A 23,163-nucleotide genomic window follows, 5' to 3' on the forward strand; every position below is an offset into this window, starting at 1 on the left:
ATTTAATACATACCAATAATAATAGCGATGATGATGATGATGATGATTATGATAGTAACAATAACAATAATACTAATAACAATAAAGGTTATAAATTAACGCTGATATAGATATGTACAATTTGCGTTAGAAAAAATTCTCGTGGAATGTTGATGACTGTATCAGGATTCTTTTCATTTTGCAAAATTAGTTATAGGTATAAATCGTTTATACCTCTTGCGTGACAATTATCGGCTGCTGATATTTCAGAGATCAGATCGAATTTTTTCTTGCAATTATTCGTACAGTAAATTCAGGATTTATTCTTCAGCACAAGTTTCTTTTTTTTCCTTATTCTTTTCTATTTTCGATAATTATAAGTTGATACTCCTCATCGTCATCATCATCATCATTATTGTATAATTGTATTAACAATTTTTTCTTCCTCTTAAAAATATATATTTATGTATATATTTTCATATACAGGGTGGTCTCTTTTAATCGCTCTAGACAAATATTTTGAAAACTAGAATAGATAAAAGATAAAGTTTTTATACAAAACCTGAACGATTTCGAGCGGATAAGATATTGTCGACGTGGTGTTTGGCTTGTGAATTGCGCCAGTTTCGACATTTTTTTGTGAGTACATCGTGATTTTTTTATTCGAAACACGTATTTTGATTGTGACTAGTTGACAGCAGGTTCGAAGAGACATTCAAAAATATAAAAAAAAAAAAAAGGAAAAGAAAAAAACGTTTACTTTTTTACAATTTTCAAAATTTTCAGAAACTGAAATACTCGGTGGTTTTTTTAAAAACTGGTTCAGTATTTCAATTTTTGAACATCGAGGTAAGATTAAAAAAAAAAAATTTCTTACAACTTTTTTACGTCCTCCAGACCCCAAATTTTTTCCCATGCTCTTACAGTTTGATTACCTTATACCCAGAATCCCCTTCTTATCTTCACCTCGCTGCCTCGGTTTCCATACCGTATCAGCGAAATGCTCCCTCTAATCCTAAACTGCAACTATCAAGTCTTTTGCACTCTTTCCGCCAATACATTAACACTCTCAAGTCATCTTTCATTCGGCCAACATTTCTCCTCCACATCATCTCATTATACTCTCCATATATTTTACAATAAATCAATTATATACTCAAACATTCAACGTCTCGACACAAGTTCCTCTCGTTTCTTTCTATCCTTCGTACGACCGCGAAGTCCATGGATTATGAACTCAAAATAGATCGTAATAAGATCACGTGTAGATGCGATCATCGATACTCGCTCTTCGTGATCACAATTATCCATCCCGTAACAATATTGCAAGATGAAATAAAAAAAAATATTTTCACATTTTTGAATCAGTCTTCGAACCTTCAATCAGCCTGTCATACTCAAAATATCTGTTCCCTGGCTAAAAACACGAGGTACTCGAAAAATCAGGAAAGTCGTTGTAATCCACGAACCAACGTATATATCGGCGTTATTTTTCCCTTCGAAATTCTTCAAGTTCTGAATTAAACTTTTTCTCATATCTCTACTAGTTTCGGAGATATTTGACTGGAGCGAGAAAAGATCACCCAGTATATTATATATATATATATATATATACATATATATTTAATATTATATGGATATCGTTGTTTCTTTTTACTTAAGAATTATATCTAGCGGATACAGCTTACCTTACAATTATTGTTCCCTGACTTATAAACTAATATTATTTCCTTACTTATACATATACTTACTTATTTTTTTCACTTAAATTATTATCTATTAATTGTTGTATGCAGGGTACAGGCAATATTTATATTAGTTTTTATTATTACTATTCTCATCATTATTAACGGTATTACACGGTAATCGTTATTTCACAAATATTATACATTCTATACAATAACGATTACGTCGAAAACTAGAATTTATTTGTTCGTTCGCTTCAAATAATAATTACCTGTACCTATACACACACACACACACACACACACGCGCACATTACGTATTTTATATTTGCGTATACACACAATACGTTATAAACAAATAATTTCTGGCACAACCGTGTTTATGTTAGGATTTAAATATTTATCAGATGTATATTCGATAGTTATCTACCGTTATTTGACATAAAAAATTCTCTATCGAGATACTTTATATTCTTCATATTATTATATATCCTGATCATTCTATTATTTTACATACAATATCTATCCTCAAACTCGGTTGTTTCTAGTCAAAAGAAATAAAACTAAAAATAGAAACATTTAGTGAATAAAACACATAGACAAATCAGTGAATACAAGTTGAATAATTTACAAAGAAAGAATTTAACAAGAAAAAATGCATTTCAAAAAGCAAATTCTGGCTCTCTAAACGATTGTTTGTATTTTGTTTCGTCACTTCAACTTTCTCATTCACTATATTCATGAAAAATTATACATTCAATGAAACGAACTTCAAAAGGCAGAGAAGAACAAATTGATAAGTAAATGATCATGATATATAAATAATTAGTGAATAGTAGTGGGATTTTATATTTTGTTGTAGACTAGATACAAGATACGATTTAACGATTGAAAGGCGATAAAAAAAAGCCCTAAAAATTAGAGAAACAAAAAAAAAAAAAAAAAAGCAAAATAAAAAGCAAATCGACACTTATATAATACCGATTGTTACATTGCATTTTTATATCAATATCTTTACCTTTACTTGGCATTATATGTATAATAGCTGTTCACCGGTTTGTTTGATTCGAAAGAAAAAAAAAAACTTCCCAATCATACAATTTCTCACACTTACACTACAATAGACACGTCTGCATAGCAGTATACAGTATACAAACTGGACAATTATATGCCGACACCATATACATCAATCAATCAATCAATCAATTAATCAATCTGTAAACCTAAATAAAGCTGTGTAAAGCTGCAGCATAATTTGAGCACCGATGTTATAATTAAAAACGAAAAACGACGATAACAATAATCATAGTGGTAATTATTTTTACAATTCGTTTATAATCATCGTAATCGTCGTTCTCGTTTATCTTACTAATTCTACCTGTATACACCGCGTTGTATAAGGGACATCAATCGTTATTCTTGTGAATTTTCAACAATTTTATGTGCATTGTTGAACCGTATTAAATTATTGTGCGTCTATATAAATTATAATCGCACCGTTTTTAAACGTAGGTTGATTTTTATTATAGGTATTATATATATATATATATTTAAATATATAGGAGAGTATGCTATATCACAATTGCTTGGTTTACACTATGTATATTGTATATGCGTATAATATTAGGATTGTTAAACCTTGTATTTTTCATACCTTCTCGTGGTGATTGTGCGGTGGAGATATTTCGCTGTCGTCATCCTGCGTCACGGAATTTGTAACCGAGTTTATTGTTATTTGGGTTTTTGAATCCGAGGGCACTTCAACACCACCTAAAGTTGAATCCGATCCATGGATCCCCGTCTCGGTGCCGTGAACCGGAATTATACCCGAGTTCGCGTCCTCGATCGCTTTTCGTAGCTAAGCAGGAACGAACAACAATATTTTTAAAATTCATCCGGTCATTCGGAAGGTCTCGAAAAGCCAAAAAGTGAAAGACACAGATTCATTATTATTGTCAATGGTTTTTACATAATATCATAAAATTATAATCCCTGTCCGTAACTTATGATCCCTGTCGGTAATTATGATTCCTGTCGGTAATTATAATCCCCGTCGGTAATTACGATCCTCGTCGGTAATGTAGAAAAAAAGTTGAACCGTGAATTCTGATGAAAACACAAGTGGAAACTCACCTCTTTCAAAGCCACCACACCGACCAGCCGTCCAATCGCCGTTACGTACGCGTGGTTAACGCCCACCATGCTGAACAGGCTGTGAACCTTGAGCAACGAGGTTCGCTCGACGAGTTGAAAAGGCGCGGGGTCAATGTGACATCGTGAGAAGTCAACCTCGAGCGCCATTTCGCTTTCTTCCCACTGTTTTTGGTCCTCCGCCGACATGTCGATCACCCTCTCGCGTGGCTGAAACATCATTGCCATTGTCAAAAATTTTCCGCATTTTATAACGTATTCATTTTACAAGACAAATTGGGTGCCGATTGAATATATGAGCTCATTTGATCAGCGTGAGCTCGTGCTATCTTTCCTTCTTTCGAAGACAGGCATCGATTCATTTTTTTTTCAATATTGGATTTTGCCTACCAGCTGAACCTTCTTCGATGTATTGGGACTCGGTGAGAACTGGGTATGCAGGTGGGAAGGCACGTTCAACACATCGATGCTGCCCTGTCTGTTCGCATTCACACTTCCGCCAGAGCCCATTTCTGGATCGGGGTCAACGTCTTGCAGGGTTGCTGATTTCCGGAAAATGGCCTCGAACGCCAGTCGGATTCTGAATATAAAACCATTATTACAGAACGTTGAGACCGATGATGCATATAGCTCTGTACTTCTGATCTTCCATTACAATATATCTCTATTTTTGGATCTCAATTCTTTATACACTGTGTACTTGATAAACTTTGTCTCTTACCTGCTTTCAGCTCCCGTTACCGTCGTGTATGGCGTCACTGCCGGACTTACCAAAGGGCTGAAACCCTTCAGAGTGAACGAGTGCGTCTTCTTAAGGATCGACTTCTTCGGCTGGGATCCGAATATCGGTGAGTGGAAGGCGTGCTGCATAGTGTTATGGATTAGAGACTGAGAGAAATTTGATCTCGTTGACAGTGTGTTGTCTTTTAGAAAGTTATTGTAAAATCGGTATCATGATCTAATGACAATTGAATATTGTTCCAATCGCAAGATGACCTACGAGGTTGAACTTCGTGATGTTGATTGAAGAAAAATTGTTCTGACAACGAATGCAGTCAACCATCATTATAATCAAATTAGGATTCAACTGATTCAAAGTCATACTAAATACGTTTACTTTTCAATACTTCATTACCAACTTCATGACACTCACCGCGTCATTTCCGGTAGTTGTGAGATCGCTGGCGCTCTGGCGTTGAAGTTTGAGAATATCGGGCGCTGGAATTACTTCGAATCTCGAAGGCCTCCGGGTTCTCTCCTGTTCTCTAAGCTGTCGTTCCATTTCCTCTCTAGCTCGTTCCTCCGCTTCCTTTTGCCACTTCTGAGCAACCTGAAGCCTCCGTTCTCGACCGATGTGCTTCTCTATCAGCTTGATCAGCTCCAACCTCTGGATGGAGCCAAGAAGTATCATCGAGCCCGGGTTATCCGCAAGCGGAAACCCTCGCAGCTTTCGGTTCTCCTTTAGTATATCCTTTAGCTTTTGATAGGTGATTCCGTGCCAGATGTACTTCACGTCACGGACCATAAAGTCCTCGACGTAGACGTTGTACATTCCTGCGAAAGTATGAGAAAATGTCGCGTTCTTTATCCGAAACTTGATTGAAGATTCAATTCGCGTTAGCGATTCGTACCTGAACTCGATGGCAACAAGTCGGGTAAGTAGGGCAGCTTCTTTATTAGTATTATACTGTCGTATATGCTCGGCTGCAAGAGCGCCGCTATAGCGTTGCTTATCAGTACCGCGATCATTATTGGCACTATATGCGTTATCTGACCGGTCATTTCGATCACTATTACGCTCACTGATATGGTGTGCGTTACCGCACCGGAAAAGGCCGCTGCTCCAACGGTCGCGTAGCCTCCTATATAACAAAACACATGATTGTAAATTGGCGGAGTTAGAGACGCTATGTTATAAAGAATTGCCCGAAGGAATAGAGAGCGAGAGTGACTAGCAGAGCGCAAATAACGAGGTTGCAGTCAACGTTATGAATCAACAAAGGCGGAGTTAAACAAACTTCATTGGCTCCATGCACAGCCATGAAAAAGTAATATAATACGTTTGCCTGGCGCAAATGGTCTTCTTTACATGCAGTGCGGCGGTCATTCAACAAGGTTGAATTGACCAATTAAGCGATTCGTATATTGCAATGGGTCCACTGAAATTAGGTAGTTCCACAATTACTCCTGGCTTATGGGCCGGCGATATGGAAGTTTGATTACCGAGGGGAAGAGAAAACGGCGATTTACTTACCGGGTGTAATTGCGTTACTAATACCGCCGTATCTGACGCCGGTGGGGAACCAAAGAGCCATCCCTTCTCCGACGGCTCGACCAAGTGCTGCTCCGATTTTGAAAACTGGTATGAATATACCCGAAGGAACTGGTACGGTTGAACTTATTATGGAGAATATGAACTGCAAAACGACATGATCAATGAATGTTGAAAATGTCAAATTTTTCAGCGGATGATTGACTCGACTTATTTTTTATCGGTATCTTCCACCAGAGAGAGAGAGTTTGTTGTCACCTTCATGTTTTTACGGGTTTAACACTCACAGTGAAGGCGACGTAGCTGAAGAGACCAACAAAGACGTCTGTGTATACGGATGACCAGTGCTGAAGGACGTTCATCTCCAGAACCGTCAAGTCCGTCTTCGTCCACGTGAAGTTTACGAACAATCCAAGCACCTGTTCGTGGGTCGTTAAATCTCCTGCCATGAACTGACCCAAGCCCAATGGAAACGAAATCGTTGCTACCAAGAGGGTGACGATTCCGGGATACAAAAACCGGCTGAAAATTAAAGCATGCTAGAGTTTGAAGAAACGAAATAAAAGAGAAGAATGAAGTAAAATCTCTCACTTTTTCTGAAGGAACCTGTTCATACTCTTGTTCTTCCGCATGAATATGACGTACTGCCTGTGAAGCCATACGTAAAAAGCACCGCCAAGACCGCTTCCCACACCGATAAGAGCGAAAACGAATAACTCTTGGGGATCGAAGGGGAACTCGGCGGTAAAATTTGTCGGAAACATGGCGGTGATGGTTTCTTCCTTGTTCAGCCAAACGGCGAGCAGTCTGAAGGTGGTCGCACCGCAAACCGCGGCGAAAAAACCTCGCCAGTAATTCCTCACGGCGAAGTAAACCGTCGTTACTTCGATGCTGAAGAGGACACCACCTATTGGTGCGGCAAAACAGGCTGCCACACCAACGGCACAAGCCGCAGCCAGCATCTCGCAATTTCGACTTTCGTTTTCGTAGATACCCTGAAAACTCGTGACCAGCTTTGACAACAGTGTTGCCACTATGCTCGCTATGTGCACGAATGGACCTTCTTTGCCCAACGGCAAACCCGAACCCAGCGTTGCCGTTAATCCGATCACCTTCGCCACCAACGTTCGGAACGTCAGGTACTCCTTCAACGCCACTCCTCGTAGGATCGTTTTCATCTCCGGGATCCCTGATCCTATGCTCTGCGGTGCTACGATGTGCACGAAACCTGCGCTGAAGAGGATCAGGCACACCGGAAGTGACACCCATGCTAGGTACTGCAGTGCCGGCTGTGTCGTCAGGTCTTGGTATAGCCATATCCTCGCTGTAATTTTACCAGTTTTAATAGCGTCTTCAAAGGTGTGTCGGAACGAAATATTCAGGGTCAGAAAACCACGATTGGTGCCAGTCATTTTTAGTGTCAGGTACTTCCGTTTCAACGTTTTTCGTCTCTTTATACTTCGTCAGAGGTAATCTAACTTGATGGATCTTGGTGCACTTTTTTCTTTTGTTTTAGTCATTGCTTCGACTGAACTGTACATCTGATGTATGTATCCTCGAGAGATCAAGCAAAAAGTGTCATGACTGAACGTTTCGATGACCACGAATAGAGAATATAAGTAGTACTTTACCATTAACCATGGCCATAACGACAAGCACGAGGTTAATGTTAATAACGTGAACGTAACAAAATCGATACTTTATATAAAAACGTAAGTTGTCCATACCGTTGTTGCAAAGTGAAATGCCCTTGTCCATAGCATGGCTTAGAATGGCCATGATGACGCCGAGGAGAGCGAGGAAAACCCAATCCTCGCCTAAACGGGCCCCCGTGTGTTTCCATGTGAACGCAAGCACGGCTAACAGTTTTCTACATATCGGTCCTCGCTTTTTAGACTTCCTCAGTTCGTGGGTACGGTCCTTGTCCAATTTCCGTCTGGCTCTGTCGTGCAATCGAAGTCTTCTTGCTTCTTCTTTTGCGTATTCACCCAGGTCCTTCGTGTAACGTCCATACATCTGCGAATTTTTGTTTATTAGTTACTACATAAGACAATTGTTCACCATCAATTTTCGTTTCACATTTACATCATTATCTTCACCGTTCACTTCATCAACACATTTTTATTTTATATTATAATATTGTCTATACGTTTCGAATTTCTTCGTTTGACCAGCGAACTGCATGTTCTCTTTTTCTCAACTTGTTACGAGTATTCTTTTATACTAGGCATTCCATGCGATTGGTGCGGGATGATAATCTTCTTGATGATAACGAAGGTGATGATGATGATGAGCATGATTTTTCTTTAGTTAATATTTATTTTCCGAGAATTATACAATTATAATATTATGGATATTTGTATACCGGATACCCCATTAAGCAAATGTTGCGCAACTGACTCAGGGTTCGATCAGAATTCTATGTACAGTGTTTGTGGTACAAGGTACTATGTATCAACCGTTCAGAGACGTTGTTTTTTGCCTTATTTTCCTTTTTTTGCGTTGCCGTGCTTCTTCTCTTGTGCAGATACGACTGACAATTAACGGTCGTAACGCGTTTCGTATACCTATACGCATTTGATAATGGATTTGTAATTCTCTTATTTATATACATATATGTACGTAAGTGAATATAATGCATGTACGAATGTAATTATGCAGATATAGAGTTCTTGTTGTTGTAGTTATTTTTTTCTTATATCTCGAATTGGTTTTAAAAGATTAAGAAAAGAAGAAGGAAAACAGAAGAAAAATCGTTTCCTCGACGTCATGAATCGCAAATTTTTGATCTTCGTAGTTTTCTAACGATTCGACAGCTTCTCTCTTTTTCGATAAACAAATGAGTGAGAAAATATGCGCCAAATCATCGGCAACCCGCAGTTCACGCATGCGCCTCAACGTCGTCTAAATGCAGGCGTCGATTACTGCTTGCAGCGGTTTTTTTGTTTCGAGATGTAGACTTTGTTTTCCTTTCGCATACGTTGTTTTGACGTCGTCTGGTTTATTTCTTACTCTCTTTGTTTTATTCTAACACGTGACGAATGATGAATGCAGAAGTGCAAGTAACTGCATAATCGTACAACCGACAATAAGATTCACGCGATCTCAGATATTGATAATAATATCCAGGTGTGCAGTAAACAATTCCCAGCATATATATATAAATGAAAATTCATTAATTATTTATCTATTTATATTGAACTGCATCGAAACACCTGTAAGATTAATTGATGAGATGGGACGTGGCGAAAAATACTATCTTCGAAGAAAGAGAGAGAGAAAGAGAGAGGGAGAAAAAAGAAGAAATTCAAAGAATTGCTAAACGTAATCAATAGTCATGATGTATGAGATTTCTCTCTCTCTCTCTCTCTCTTCTTTTCTCTGCTTTGTCCCGATGAATTACATCATAAACTTACAACGTATTCATCGTTGCAGACGAAATATGCTCTGTTGTTTAAGACTGCAACTGCCGGCATCAACATTCAAATCGATAGAAGAAGTAATTTCTGTTTGATAAAGTGCGTGGAGAAACAGCATCAGCATCAACAGCACGTAAAACGGCATGGAAAAGAGTGTTTTTATTATTTAAAAAATGTTCAAAATATCCTTTCGTTTTGTTATTTTTTTTTTTTTTTTTTGTTCTCGTATTATTTTTTCTTATCTTCAAATCAGGTCACAAACGAAGCGCGTCGTTTGAACGATCGGTGAAGGTTGATCGACGAATTTTCATCGAATAAGAACATTTTTTTTTCTTTCCTTTTCTGCTTTAAAACGGTGTTTTTTTTTTTTTTTCTTTCTTTCTTTCTTTCTTTCTCCTCCCTCTTTATTAAAACTTTTCAACAACGCGGTGCAGAAATTTGTCGCGTCTCGTTTTTAGGCGAAGAGAGTTAAGTTACAACGCGGCCAAGACTTTTAGACGACTAATGCGTTAAATTTAGATGAGCAAGCTTGCTTGTTGTAATATAGAGTCCGCCGATCACGCGCGATAATAGTGCGGTATTGTTGTATTACACATACATATATATATATATACACATTTCAATGTTTACCTACAGGTATTGTTGGCAACTGTGACAAAATTCTCTATCTTTCTCCTTCGCGTTTTTCTTTGTTTAAATTTTTCTCTCTAATTATAATAGATTTAGATTATAATTTTTTCTTTATCACGTTATTAAAATAATCACTATTATTATTGTTATTCTTTTACGCATCATCGTTGTTATTATTATTGAAATCGATATCGATATCAGTTCTGGTAATAATTATAAAACAATCGTTTCTTTTATTATCCATTCAGCATTACAAACGTCAAGTAAGATTGTAAAAAATAAAGCGGTAAAAATTTTGAGAAAAAAAACAATATATGAACCATAATTTTTTATTCGCAAAATGAATCATTATCCCGCGAAATTTATATCTTAACAATCGGTTCGAAGATTGTAGAAAAAAACATTTTATCGTACAATATATATATAACTACACATGTGCATACATTATATTATATTAACATACTGCATATACCTGCGTGATCGTATCACGTCGAGGGCATTGACTGCATTTTTGTATAACCTATGTATGCACCTGAAACACGTCATCCGTCACGTGTATTATGTACTATTATTATGTAATACAAAACGCGTCTGTGTCTAATATCCGTATATTAGATATTAATTATTGATACTTTTATTTCATCCTTATTTTCACTCTCACGATTGCCTATTTTTTTTTTTTCTCTACGAATATACAGTGTATTCGCGTTTTGTTGTTTCCCAAACTAGATATCAAGTAGTCGTTTAATTTAATACATTCTATATTGTTCTACTATTGTTTTTGTTATCATTATTATAATATCTCAACTTTTTTTTTATTGATTTATTTATTCATCTATCATTATTATTATTATTATTATTATTATTAATCGTATAAATTTATTTCTCGTCACGTCACGTTACGTTACTCGAATTCATATAACGGGGGACATGAAATATGATAATTTTTTCCCAAAATGCAGCATAACAACTTCCGTTCACGTATGCTTCCGGTACTGCAGCAACTCGCGAACTAAAGCTTTGCTTTTTGACTGACGTTTGATAGATAGATCATGAGTATGGTTCTCCGTTTTACTATACTGTACATAGATATGTGTATACGTACATATATATATATATATACATCATGATGTACCATTTGCCACGCGTTTAATACCGACAACGAAAGTTTGGCAACGAGCTGAGTTTTCTCGTCAGATCAGAAGAGGCGAGGTGAGGTTGTATTAAGTAGCGACTTATACTACTTCTCAAGGAGCTCACATCGTGCATACCATTCGTGTGGATAAATATAAACTCGACCAAACGTCGATCTATAAACTCATAATAATTCCTATAAGGTGAATTTTCATCGTATTTTATTATAGTTTGCAAAAATAAGGATAAGTAGAATGCGTGAAAATTCTACAATTTTGAGACTCACTGATCGGCCACGATTTACCATTTTATACAAAAAAAAAAAAAAACACCACAATTATATTCTTCATTTTCGAATTCAAACGTTTTCTCTGACTCTTTGAAGTGGTTTTTTTTTTTTTTTTTTTTTTAGTCTTCTTTTTTTCAGAACATTGTTCTCTACTCTGTTCTCTACCGATGACAAATCCATCTTGAGGTAAATCCTCGCAAACTGAGTGACGAAAATACATTTTTCGACATTTCCGGTTTTACTGTATTAAGCTGAGAGGCTAAAAAAAAAATATTTTTCATTCTTCTTTGGATTTACGTTTCCTTTTTTTTTTTTTTTTTTTTTTCTATCACCTCTCCTGTGGCAAAAACAGACATTCCGGAATATATTCTGAATGTTTTAAACTTCAGGAATGATAGTCGGATCATTATTTAATCGGTGCAATTCATATTTCGGGGATCTCGTATTTTCTCAATATACGTTCTGCACAATTAGTATAAAATTTATTATTTTCATCCCACTCTAAAAAGTTTACTTATTCATGCAAAAAAAAAATAAATAAATAAAAAAAAAAAAGTTCCAAATTATTTTTATGCCATTTCGTACGTAGTTGTGTGTGTGTGTGTGTGTGTTTTTTTTTTTTTTAATTTATTTACAGTTTTCGAGGATCCATCATTTCACACGATATTCGCGAAGATGCAGTTCTTTTTTTCTCTATCAAAAAAAATTGATGTCGGATTGAATGTTTTCTTCTATTCGGACAACAGTGAGCAGTGAAAATTCGAATGCAAAGTATGTAATCAAAAACGGAGATAAAATTGATGATAATAACGATATTTCACCAGAATGATAATTAATAAATCAACACCTTTACGCACATTTAAATACGTATCTATATACGTATAAATACATAATATGTATGTAAATATTAGGAGTATTTGAGTTGTTTCATTCGGCGAGGTTATAAAAATAAAACTTTAAAAAAAAGGCGGAGTTTCACGATCAGAACAGGTCCGATGAATGAGTTTATTTCTTACCTACATGCCTATCCTAACTATTATGACGAGCCATATGGGAGGGGGGAAAAGATTAAAAAAACATACATCAAGTATAACAACAAATCCGAAGATCAAGGTGATCAGGATTTAACCATTTTATGGCTAATTCGTTGTAAGGTTATACACGCATATGTACTATATATATATAGGTATGCATGTACGAGTCTTGTTGTATCCTCGTACAATTAGGTTACAAACGTTTCCTCCTTTCGTACGATTCGAATGCGATTATAATTGTTAAATTGACAAAAAAAAAAAAAAAAATTAACAACAGACTTATGAATGTGTTTATAATATATATATATATATATGTATGTATATGTATGGGGTATTCCACGCCAAATCAATCAGTGTTAAGCCTCGACCATCACAAAATCATATCATGTTTTTTTCTAACATTCTACTCATTCTTTTTTTAATCAACCCTTTATTTTTTTTATAAATATTTGATGTCGATCGCAAAAAAATTCTCAATCATCCGGTGAATGACGCAAAACACCTCTCCGTTGAGGAAAACGTGGGCAGATTTTCTTATCCTATTTTTCTTTTTTTTTAACAGAATTTTTCGATCTCAATTCATTCGATTTAAATTTATTTATTTATTTCTCTTTTTTCATCGATTCATATACTGCAGTAATCGAAGATCAATCTAACGTCGTTCGTTATCTATAATCTATAGTATATTATAAGAATATACGTTCACTATACATATTTATGTAATGTAAATGGTAATCACGTGATTTTCGGAATTCTCCCCGCATCGACTATTTTTTATTCAGAATCACGCATCCGGTAGTTGAAGTAAGATTGAATAAAAAGCCTGTTAAAATATGAGCACTTAATATTGATATTCACGTGTCCCTCATCCGAATTATGTATCCATTTTCTATTCGTTTAAGGTGGAAAAAAATTTTCACTGTTACTTTCAAATTTCATAATTTAGCAACGGTTCAACATACAGGAATACAAAAGACTTACTTTTGTAGAGAATTGAATGTTTTACAAAGAAAGGTTCTTAGTATTCATACGATGAATCTATTCGTTCAAAAGTTATTCAATGTTGAAGTTGAATTTTTTTTCACGTAAAATAGTTACGAGAAAATCGAAAAATAACCAGATGAAAAAAAAACAAAAAAAAAAAAAACAAAAACGCTATGTTGGCAATAATTATGTTCGAAGATCTTACATTGATTTCCAGCTCATTTTTGTAGAAGTTTTACCTTTTTTAACATAAAAAATTATCATTAAAACATTCTTTAGTTCTGCTTCTTAAATTCTGATCAACTAATCTCTCGTTTTATCTAATTAAAAACGATTATTTTATATTGAATACTTTAAATTAATTGCAATAAATTTTTAAAGGATTCTTATTAACGTAACAAAAGAACGATTTTTTTTTTAAAAACTATTTTTTTTTATATTCAATTTCGCAAGTAATTCAAAACTCTAGACAAATCACGCCAAAAGCTAGAAACCCCGGAAAATCTAAGCTGATGCAAATTCTTGGGTTAATAATTTGCTCAGCTAAAATTTTTTGTTTAATTTTTTTTTATTACTTGTTGTATATAATATAATATATGGAGCATTCCAAGCCAAATCAGTAAACGATTCACCGTGACATTTTTGTATTTTAATTAAATATTTTTCCAACGTTAGTATTTCCTCCGAAAACCTTCTCAAAAAGAGTTTCAAATTTTTTTCAATCACTCGCCTTTACCCTACGAATTTTCAAACCTGTCTAGAGATACCCAAATTAATTTTTATGAACCTGTACAAACAAAAAAAAAAAAAAAAAAAACAACATTCCGTTTTCGAAATGAAATATTTCCACACAAGAATCGGACTTTTTTCTATTCTTTATATCGTACTTTCTATTTTCATACTTGTTCGAAATCTATTACAAAAGCTTTTGCATAGATTGTAACTGTGTTTCGAGGCTAGAAAAAAGGGTTGAAAAATCAGTAATCAATTCGGAAATGCGTTAGGTATTATACTAGATCTGAAACGAGTATGAAAATAGAAAGGAAGATTAAAAAAAGCGACTAATTGTCACTCTACGTTTTGAAAATATGAAAACTCCATTTTTGAAAAATAAGAATTTATAAGAGAAAGAGTAAAACCGACGAGGAAATTATGTTACGGTATTATTAGAATTGAAAAACGAAAACCGAAAATGGATGATAATTCGGGAAGTTATTTTCCACGTATAATACGTTTTAATATCTATATCTATTATCTATATATATATATATATATATAGATATATATATATATATATATACAATATATGTATAAAAATAATTTTTGGCTCGACACGTTTTGCAACGGAAAAATTTGTGGTATTTCTATTCTTCCTTCTGACGTTCTTTTTTTCTCTCTTTGTTGCTTTTTTTTCCTTCTTCTTCTTCTTCTTCTTCTTCTTCTTTCTCAATGTCGCAATGAAATTTCAATTTCCTCGCGCGCGCATTGTATAGTTGAGTCAACGATAATTTTGTATCTCTATTCTGTATCACACAATTCCGACCTAAGTATATTTTTGTACGATGTCAAAGGAGTAAACAAAGAAAAAATAAAATGGAGTAAAAATTGAAACATTGCATACAAAAATTCGAAAAATTTAGGTGGTAATTTTTTTTTTTTTTCTCTCCTCTCCCTCGTTTCCGAAACTCCCTGACTTTTTTTGTTCCACACGAGATGAGAGTCATGTTTCAAAGAGGGGAAAAAAAAAAAAAAAAAAAAAAAAAAAAAAAAAAAAAAAAAATTGGCAAAACGGAAGCCATTCAAACCTCATCGTCAACGAAGGTTAGATAATTGAAAACAAAAAAAAATTTCAAAGTGTACGTATAATGCCGTTTGCGAAAAATCAAAGCTTCGCTTTAGCGACGGACTCCAACTGTGTACACATTTGTAATAATTTAATATACGACGAGACGTTGCTTTTTTGGCCAGACGCCAGTGCTTGACGTTTTTGTGTGTGTGCTCGATGGATATATCATATCTACATTGATTTTAAATATAGAATTTTCACAGACGTCCCGTAAACTTTCGCCTTGTTGTTATAATATTATAATATTTATATACTTTATACGAAATACTTAATTAATTCACACAAGCCGAATAATTTACTCGTCTCGTGAAACTTTGCCGTTATATATGTATAATAGGGGGGGGGGGGGCGGTTTAAAAAAAAAGTTCAGGCTTCATCTTGAAAGATCACGAGTTGACCTTGAAAAAAAAAAAAAGATCCTCAAAGTTTCAACGCTCTGTATTTCACTATTAAAGAAGTGTCGGCAGATTTTCAAAGTATTTTTTTTTATTATCATCTATTCGTTTTCTTTATAAAATAACATTTCATTTTTTATCGACCCCGATTTTTTTCAATTTTATAACGATTCCAAAATAAACAAAAAAAAAAAAAAAAAAAAAGGGGGGGGGAATAAAAAAATTAAACTGTGAACAAATAAGTCTGGCATCAAAAATACTTTTCGAAAGTTGAAAATAAAAAATGGGAAAATATTTGAGAGAAAAAGTATTTTTGATTGCATATTTATTTGTTTACCGCGCAAGAAACTGTGACGTCACTAAACCGAAATAACGTCACCGTTGAGACGAGAATCGAGGCCACCCTCTCAAATATTTGGGCAAAACATTTTTTTTGTTCGTTTTCTGCTCAATTATCGTCAATTTCATGTATTTATTTATTTATTTTCAGGCCAATGTGAGATATCTGGAGAATAATGGGCAAGCCAAAGAAATTGGGTGGAAAAATTTTCAAAATTTTCTTTCATCGTTGTGACTTACATTATATAAATATTAAAAAAAATTATTTTACATCATGGTCATGCTAGTAAATTATTAATTCCAGATCATGCGGTTGTTATAAAATTTATTACAGATAATTATTTTTGTAAAACTGGATTGCATGTCAAGAAGTGGGAAGGAAAAAGCAGAACTTTTTTTCACTTTCATTTATTTCATGCTGATAAATAATTGGTACGTCATACATCCTATTGCATGCGATATTTATTTTTTAATTTGAAGAGTCTTTTCTTTCTTTCTTTCTTTTTTATTATCGGTAATAATTACGAGCGAAGCACTCTGCCAATAAATCGGTTTTCGAATATATCATGCATAGAAAAATTCAAACAGACTTGCAAAATAGTTGCAGTTATTGAATTAATACTGTCCTTTGTAATTATTCTTCTTGTTTTTCATTGTTTCAACTAAAGCCATTCCGTAGTTATATATTATATATATATATATATATATTATAGTTTTTTGATAATTCATATTATCTTACAAAAGTGTTAATGTAGTCGAAGGCGTCGAATTCCTGTTGCTCTTCTTCGGGATTTGGCGGAGGACATGGGTAGAAAGCCTGAGATGGCCTGCGGGTTCAATTTTAACGGTTACAAAATCTTACATACACAATTATACGTCAGAGAAAGCATTAGAGGAAAGTTTATTTATAACTAATAGTGGTTGAAACGAAAAAAAAAATAAATAAATAAAAATCAAAATAAAAATAATAAACAAATCGCGCGTTTGAGTTGTAATAATAGTCTCTGTGAAAATAATTCTACCGATCGCTATAATTTCTATGTATATATACGGTATAATAACAGATTCAGAATAAAAGGGTTTTTTCAAAAATTTTTTTTAATAAGTTTTAACTGTAAATATTGATATAGGCTTTATTGGGCTTAATAAGTACACTCACGAATTACATAAAAAAAATTTTTTATTGATTTTAATCAATTTTTATACATGAAAATCGTAGGTGAAAATCAGGCTAAAAAAAGGTAAGTCTGAAACCAAAAGGTCGAACGGTTTTAAATTCAGCATGTTAAATGCCTTGAAATGAATCATACGTTTCTTTAAATTTTGATTTGGACTATATTTTTTTGCAAAAAATGGCAAAAAAAGCGGTCATTTTCAAATTTTTCGATAAATGATCGCCATTTTGTTAATTATTCAAATATCAAAAATCGTATGATTCATTCCAAGGCCATTAACGTGCTGAATCTAAAAACATTCGATTTTTTGGTTTCAGGTTAACATTCTCCGAGAAATCATCAACACCTTTTTTCAGATTGATTTTCAACTACGATTTTCGTGTATAAAAAGTGATTAAAATCAATATATAAAATTCTTTCATGTAATTCGAGAGTGTATTTACTAAGCCTAACAAAGCCTTTATCAATATTTACAGTTAAAACTTCTCAAAAAAATTCTTGAAAAAACCCTTTTTCTGTTCGTCAGTTGGATAGTCCACTTAATTTTTGCGTTCAACGTTTATTGCTGTATGAAAAATATTTCGGTCGTTATAGTTACCAGGAAATTCTATTCAAATATGAGTATCGTTATAAGTATAACGGTTGGAATAACAAAAGAAAATTTGGTACAATATAACTGTGCCAGAGGCTAATCAAACATTAAATCACTGTTTGTTAATTGACTAATTTTTTTCAAGTCAAATCATCAAATAAGACATGAAAATGATGCAATTTATTACCGCGCACGAACATCGAATTAGATATAATGTATCGCAATAGTATAATAATGGAGTATAAACTGCACGATCAATTGGGATCCGACGAACGGTAAGATTGTACGAAATTTCCTCGGCGCAGAATCAAATTTGATTAGAGGTTACACCTGAAAACGGCTCATTTTTAGGTTATGCGACTCCGATAGTTTCGTTTCACCTGTGAGGATGGTTCTTTCTGTTTCCCTTTAGCTTAGCCATGAGTCTTGTGAACTCTTCCCACTCCTTGTCGACTTCCTCTTCGCTGCCCTCAGGCTGAGTCTGAAGAAGCTCGATGTTCCCGGTCTGATTCGCCATTTTGAACGCGTTTCCTTTTCCCCAACTTTATTCACTGTCTCAAATCTCTTTCGGCCACGAACTTATTTCGCAGCTGTAGGTTACCATGAAAATACACGAAGCGTTCTTCGATATCATCACCCGACGAGCATCACCGTCACACGTCATCCTCTCCTGGTCGATTGTTATCCTCGCTTTTTCCATCTCACGGAATTATTCCACTCCGCAATATGTCTTCCTTTGTCATTCACAAGTTTATTCGTCGAATCGGCAACCGATCGGTCTTCGAGTAGCCGCAGCGAATAGCTTTTCCTCATACCGATAAACGACGATCTTCATTACCGACGTTCTTTTCCGTCTCGAAGTCGGCATTTCGCAGGCTCACATCATAGTCTCAGACTTTTGGACTAAAGCCGGAATCACGATGAACTTAACGGAACGTTACTTAACGTAACGAAAATTAACGGAAGTAGAAACACTAGTAGGGATCGACCATACGTAGTCCTTCAAGAAAGTTGTGTCCTGTTCTATGCCGGATTGTTTTCTTAAAAATATGACGAACTCACCGGCATTTTTATATGATGAGTAAAACAAAACATGTCATTTCAAAATACCCGCGTCATCACTATACTTATTGAAAATCCTGCTGTACTACGTCCACACCGTTCTAGTTCCGTTTATTCTCGTTCCTTTTCGTCCCTTTAAGTTCATCGTGATTCCAGCTTTAAGAACCCGAACAGCACAAAGCTTAAAGTCGTCGAAAAGACGTCTAGAGGATGTCTTACGCGCCATTTTCTGGCTTTCAAAAGATATCTTCATGCCTAGAAGACGTCCTTGGTGCCTTTGTGGACATCAGAAAATAACGCGTAAGACATCCTTTTGACGACTTCAAGTTTTTTACTGTCTTGAAAGGAATAATACAGGAAAGAACACACGCACTCTCGACTATCGACACATTTCACCCCTTGAAATATTCTCGCAATATGGCTACACGACAAGCTGAGATACGTACACCAGAAGCACTCACTCCCCGGTCACCGCGGCCTGAAAAGCTGATGCAGAAGCTCGGCTCGACCAGCGGCAGCTACTCGTCAGCCAATTTACAAATTAGCCACACCAGCTACTCTCCGGCAATGTGTGCACCGTGCATGTACACGAGTTTTAAACTCCGCACATGCTCCGTTCACACCGACACAAAAATAATGCCTGCAACTGCTTCCATCCGCAGCTACTGATCAGCAGTTCTTCCTTTCTTTCCTCTCGTCCAGCCTGCATGTCGTTCGCTCATTTCTAACCTAATCATCTTTGCATCTCGCTACAATTCAGCACTTTGAGTTCTCGTCAAGAAGTTCCTATCGTCAAAAGCTTGAACATGCTGTATATACTCTCATCTGACTAATTGAATCGACATTTTTAGGTACAGTACAAACTTGTACAGTAATGTTCATCAATGCCTCCAGCTTCCGGCTAACTTGTTCTCCGTCTGAAACAAAACGCGACTTCGATTCTATACGGATTATCTGACAATTACTCTCAATCTCTCACGTCGGATGCATCGACAGTCATTGTCATATAATTCGTATAGAATCGAAGTCGCGTTTTGTTGAGAACCGAAAACAATTGTTAGCCGATGGAAAGGGACGGCGTTAAATACGTGACAGAACTTGAATGTAATCCATGGTTGAAAACACGTTTGAAATATGTCTCAAGAAGCCAACTTTCAAACGTCTTTTTGACTAATTGAAGCCTCGCATTGCTCGGAGTGTTTCTAGAAATTCGATGTATAAAAAAATCGTTTTCTTGATGTCTGCAGACTTGTTGCTGGTGGAAACTTTACGTCGTGATTCAATTCCCTTGAGGTATGGTGCCTGTGGTTATATAATCAGGTATAAGACGCTGGGCACGAAAAGACGAAGTCGGATAATTTATTAGCGTCGTCAGGATGGCGGCGCTGATCGGGTTGAGTACTTTTAACTCGGACTGTACCGACTCTGGCTGGTTGACTGCGGCTGGTTTATAATGGACTATTTCCCCTAGCTTTGCTCGTAGGAAGTCACCTTCAAAGTCACGGATCCTGTAGTTGCAGCGATGAAAACCCGTCCGCTTCGCGCTTTTGCTAATTCGTTAATCAGACCAGCGCCATTATGTATTATTATATTCCCTTCGTCATCTGGTTTTGATTTGAATAATTCTAATCGCACGAGTTTGACCTGACAGTCGAAATTTTTGTCGTCGTTCTGACGAGCCGTTGATTGTAATCACGAAATTCACGGAAACGTAAAAATAAAAAAATGCAAAAGTGTTTTACGAAAAGTCACTACGAATTTTCACTAAAACAGGCTCAACGTACGTGCTACTCTATCTTTTTATTGATCCACAAAAAGAGATCTGTGTCTAGAATTCACTCTTAGTAAATCATAGATGATTTTTATTTTTGTCAATTTTTATACAAAAATAATAGCCTGAATTTAAAACTTTTATTCACCTGTTTAATAGGCACCAAAAACACAAGTTATATTTTGTGAAATCAGTGTCGATTGCATGTAATATTGTATTAATGCATCGTTTCAAAATGCAGTCATAATATCAGAAATCATGAGGCTAAAATAGTAAAATTAGTAACGTTATTGGAATGACTTACGTATCGGAAAAATTACATAATTATAGCAAGGCAAAATAAATCCATATTTTGAAAACTTGGTTTCTTCAAAGTTACTACAATATTACAAGAAAGTAATTTCCCCCCAACATTTCGTTACGTTGACGTTACTAACTTCAGCCTGATCAGAAATCAATCCCAATTGCAGATTTTTATAGATCAGTTTCAATCCTTTTCCCTATTCAATTTGTCAGAACTTAGTCAAGTGGTTTATTCTAAGCATCTGTTATTCTTGACTCGTTCTTCTTCACACTTTTCAAACAGACTGTATAAATCGTTTAGATCATTTAATCGTACCTCTTTCATCCAGTATTGAGACGCAGTGACGGTTCCTCTTTTCTCCGGATTCCCGACAATGATGTATTCCTTTTTACTTTTCGTTTTAAACATTTTTCTTGTTTTTTTGTTTTTTTCTTCCCCCTTAAATCGTTTCTTCAAATTCTTGTTATTAAAAAATCGACATAAAATTTTAACATCAATAAACAAACTATTTTTAAAACTTACACACGCGTTTCGTCAATTTTCCATTCAATCGCATACAAAATTATCCCCAAATTCGAATAAACTTTCACCGAATAGTACTTCGATTAGAATTGCATATTATATTATATTATTATTAAAGTGTTTATTTGTTCTCCTCAGGCCCAATAATGGAGAAGAAAAATTTTCACTTAAAAACTCGTTCGCAGTTTATTATATATACTTTATTTTATTCAATCGCGATCCGGCAAAGCGCACAAATAACTTATCACACAACCGTAAATCGATATCATTGGAAATGCAATAAAGAAGAAAACTGCAATCTCTATATATCTATACATATATTTATATTCTCGCACATGTGATTAATGAAAATTTTTTATTCGTGCGGACAGAGAGCTGCACGTTTTTATAAATTATGCTATTATCTAGACAAATTACTCTTCATATATATACACCTACAATACGAAGTATGTGAGCTGCAATAATAAATATCAGTCTTGTTAACGTCTTGGGATTTACCTCCCCCACCCCATCCGGATCGCAGGGTTTTACACTTGTCCTGCAGGATTTTGTAATACGCGACAAATACCACGCTCTGGGCTCTTACGATTTTCCGTCATCAGCTTCGACATGTGGAGCATCTAGCTTTGCATATTGCATTGCAAGCATCGACGTCGCAGGTATTTCCAAACCGCGTATAAATATAACCACGATATTTACGGTCATTCGATTTTTTTTTTGACGAAACCCCGAATTTATGTAACCCGAGCCTGCGTTTACGGTCGAAAATTATTAATCTTATAATAAGAATAAATAATTAATTCTCGCTTCTACTTCCTGTCGATGAAAACAATTACAAAAAAAATTGAAAACTTTATCAATGATTCAATTCTTAAATTTCTTTCCATTCATATCCTCGATATCTTTAATTAATTAATTAATTAATTAACTAATTAATTTACAAATTTTATACACAGATTTAACTATAAATGTATATTAGAAAAAAATTGCGATCTAACCAACCGCGCGAAAAATACTGAAGACTTTTAAAGATCGCTCAACTGATATAAGCGTATAACTAAGTCTTTTCTTTAAACACGATCGTAAATAATTCCTCAAAATTATATTTACAAAAGTCAGCGTGATATTTGAATTTTATATGATTGTTGTATGTACCTATATTTTATTCCCATAATTATACAACCTAATTAACAAACGGTTTAAGATCATACCGCCGGTTTACTTTGATACATCCGCCGACTGTTGTGTAAATTATTGCATTTGCACTACGTTATCAACTGATTAGAATCTGCAGGGTCGCTGAATTTTCAACGCGATTTATTGAGATTTTGTACGTCGTCATGAATCATGAGTGGGATGATCCACAAAAAAAAAAAAAAAAAAAGAAATAGCAAAATGGTTCATTTTATTCGAAAGACTACAAGGGTCAATAAAATTAAAAATAAAACTTCTTGAGTTTGTATTTGAATAAATAAATTATCATTCTATACATCGAATAATAATCAACATCTTCGTTTGTTACTTGTAAAGTTTGCTTTTGTCTTTTTTTACTCTTATAAATAGAACCGGTCAACACAAAT

General features: G+C 34.8%; 2 protein-coding genes across 5 annotated transcripts in view; one reads left to right on the forward strand and one right to left on the reverse strand.

Annotated features, from left to right (window-relative positions):
- Window positions 1-23,163, forward strand: part of LOC124408937 (bestrophin-4) — a 341,487-nt gene that overhangs the window by 37,120 nt on the left and 281,204 nt on the right. The window contains exon 2 of the mRNA XM_046886267.1: window positions 10,035-10,044. The gene's annotated coding sequence lies outside the window, so the exon portion shown is untranslated. The remainder of the gene's footprint in view (window positions 1-10,034; window positions 10,045-23,163) is intronic.
- LOC124408933 (chloride channel protein 2) overlaps window positions 1,955-23,163 on the reverse strand; it is a 39,163-nt gene continuing 17,954 nt past the window's right edge. The window contains exons 1-12 of one of the 4 annotated variants that reach the window (XM_046886258.1): window positions 18,305-18,705; window positions 16,897-16,984; window positions 7,815-8,103; window positions 6,679-7,411; window positions 6,375-6,609; window positions 6,070-6,232; window positions 5,447-5,677; window positions 4,969-5,369; window positions 4,537-4,679; window positions 4,206-4,395; window positions 3,798-4,025; window positions 1,955-3,522 (exon numbers count right to left, since the gene is read on the reverse strand). In XM_046886258.1, coding sequence (XP_046742214.1) covers window positions 3,313-3,522; window positions 3,798-4,025; window positions 4,206-4,395; window positions 4,537-4,679; window positions 4,969-5,369; window positions 5,447-5,677; window positions 6,070-6,232; window positions 6,375-6,609; window positions 6,679-7,411; window positions 7,815-8,103; window positions 16,897-16,984; window positions 18,305-18,441 — 3,048 coding nt within the window. In that variant the 5' untranslated portion in view covers window positions 18,442-18,705 and the 3' untranslated portion in view covers window positions 1,955-3,312. Of the gene's footprint in view, window positions 3,523-3,797; window positions 4,026-4,205; window positions 4,396-4,536; window positions 4,680-4,968; window positions 5,370-5,446; window positions 5,678-6,069; window positions 6,233-6,374; window positions 6,610-6,678; window positions 7,412-7,814; window positions 8,104-9,503; window positions 9,869-16,896; window positions 16,985-18,304; window positions 18,706-21,376; window positions 21,441-23,163 lie in introns of those variants that run through there. The other 3 variants (XM_046886261.1, XM_046886259.1, XM_046886260.1) reach the window with 3 other exon arrangements.

Source organism: Diprion similis, chromosome 8 (assembly GCF_021155765.1).
Source record: "Diprion similis isolate iyDipSimi1 chromosome 8, iyDipSimi1.1, whole genome shotgun sequence".
In the NCBI taxonomy this organism is placed as follows: Eukaryota; Metazoa; Arthropoda; class Insecta; order Hymenoptera; family Diprionidae; genus Diprion; species Diprion similis.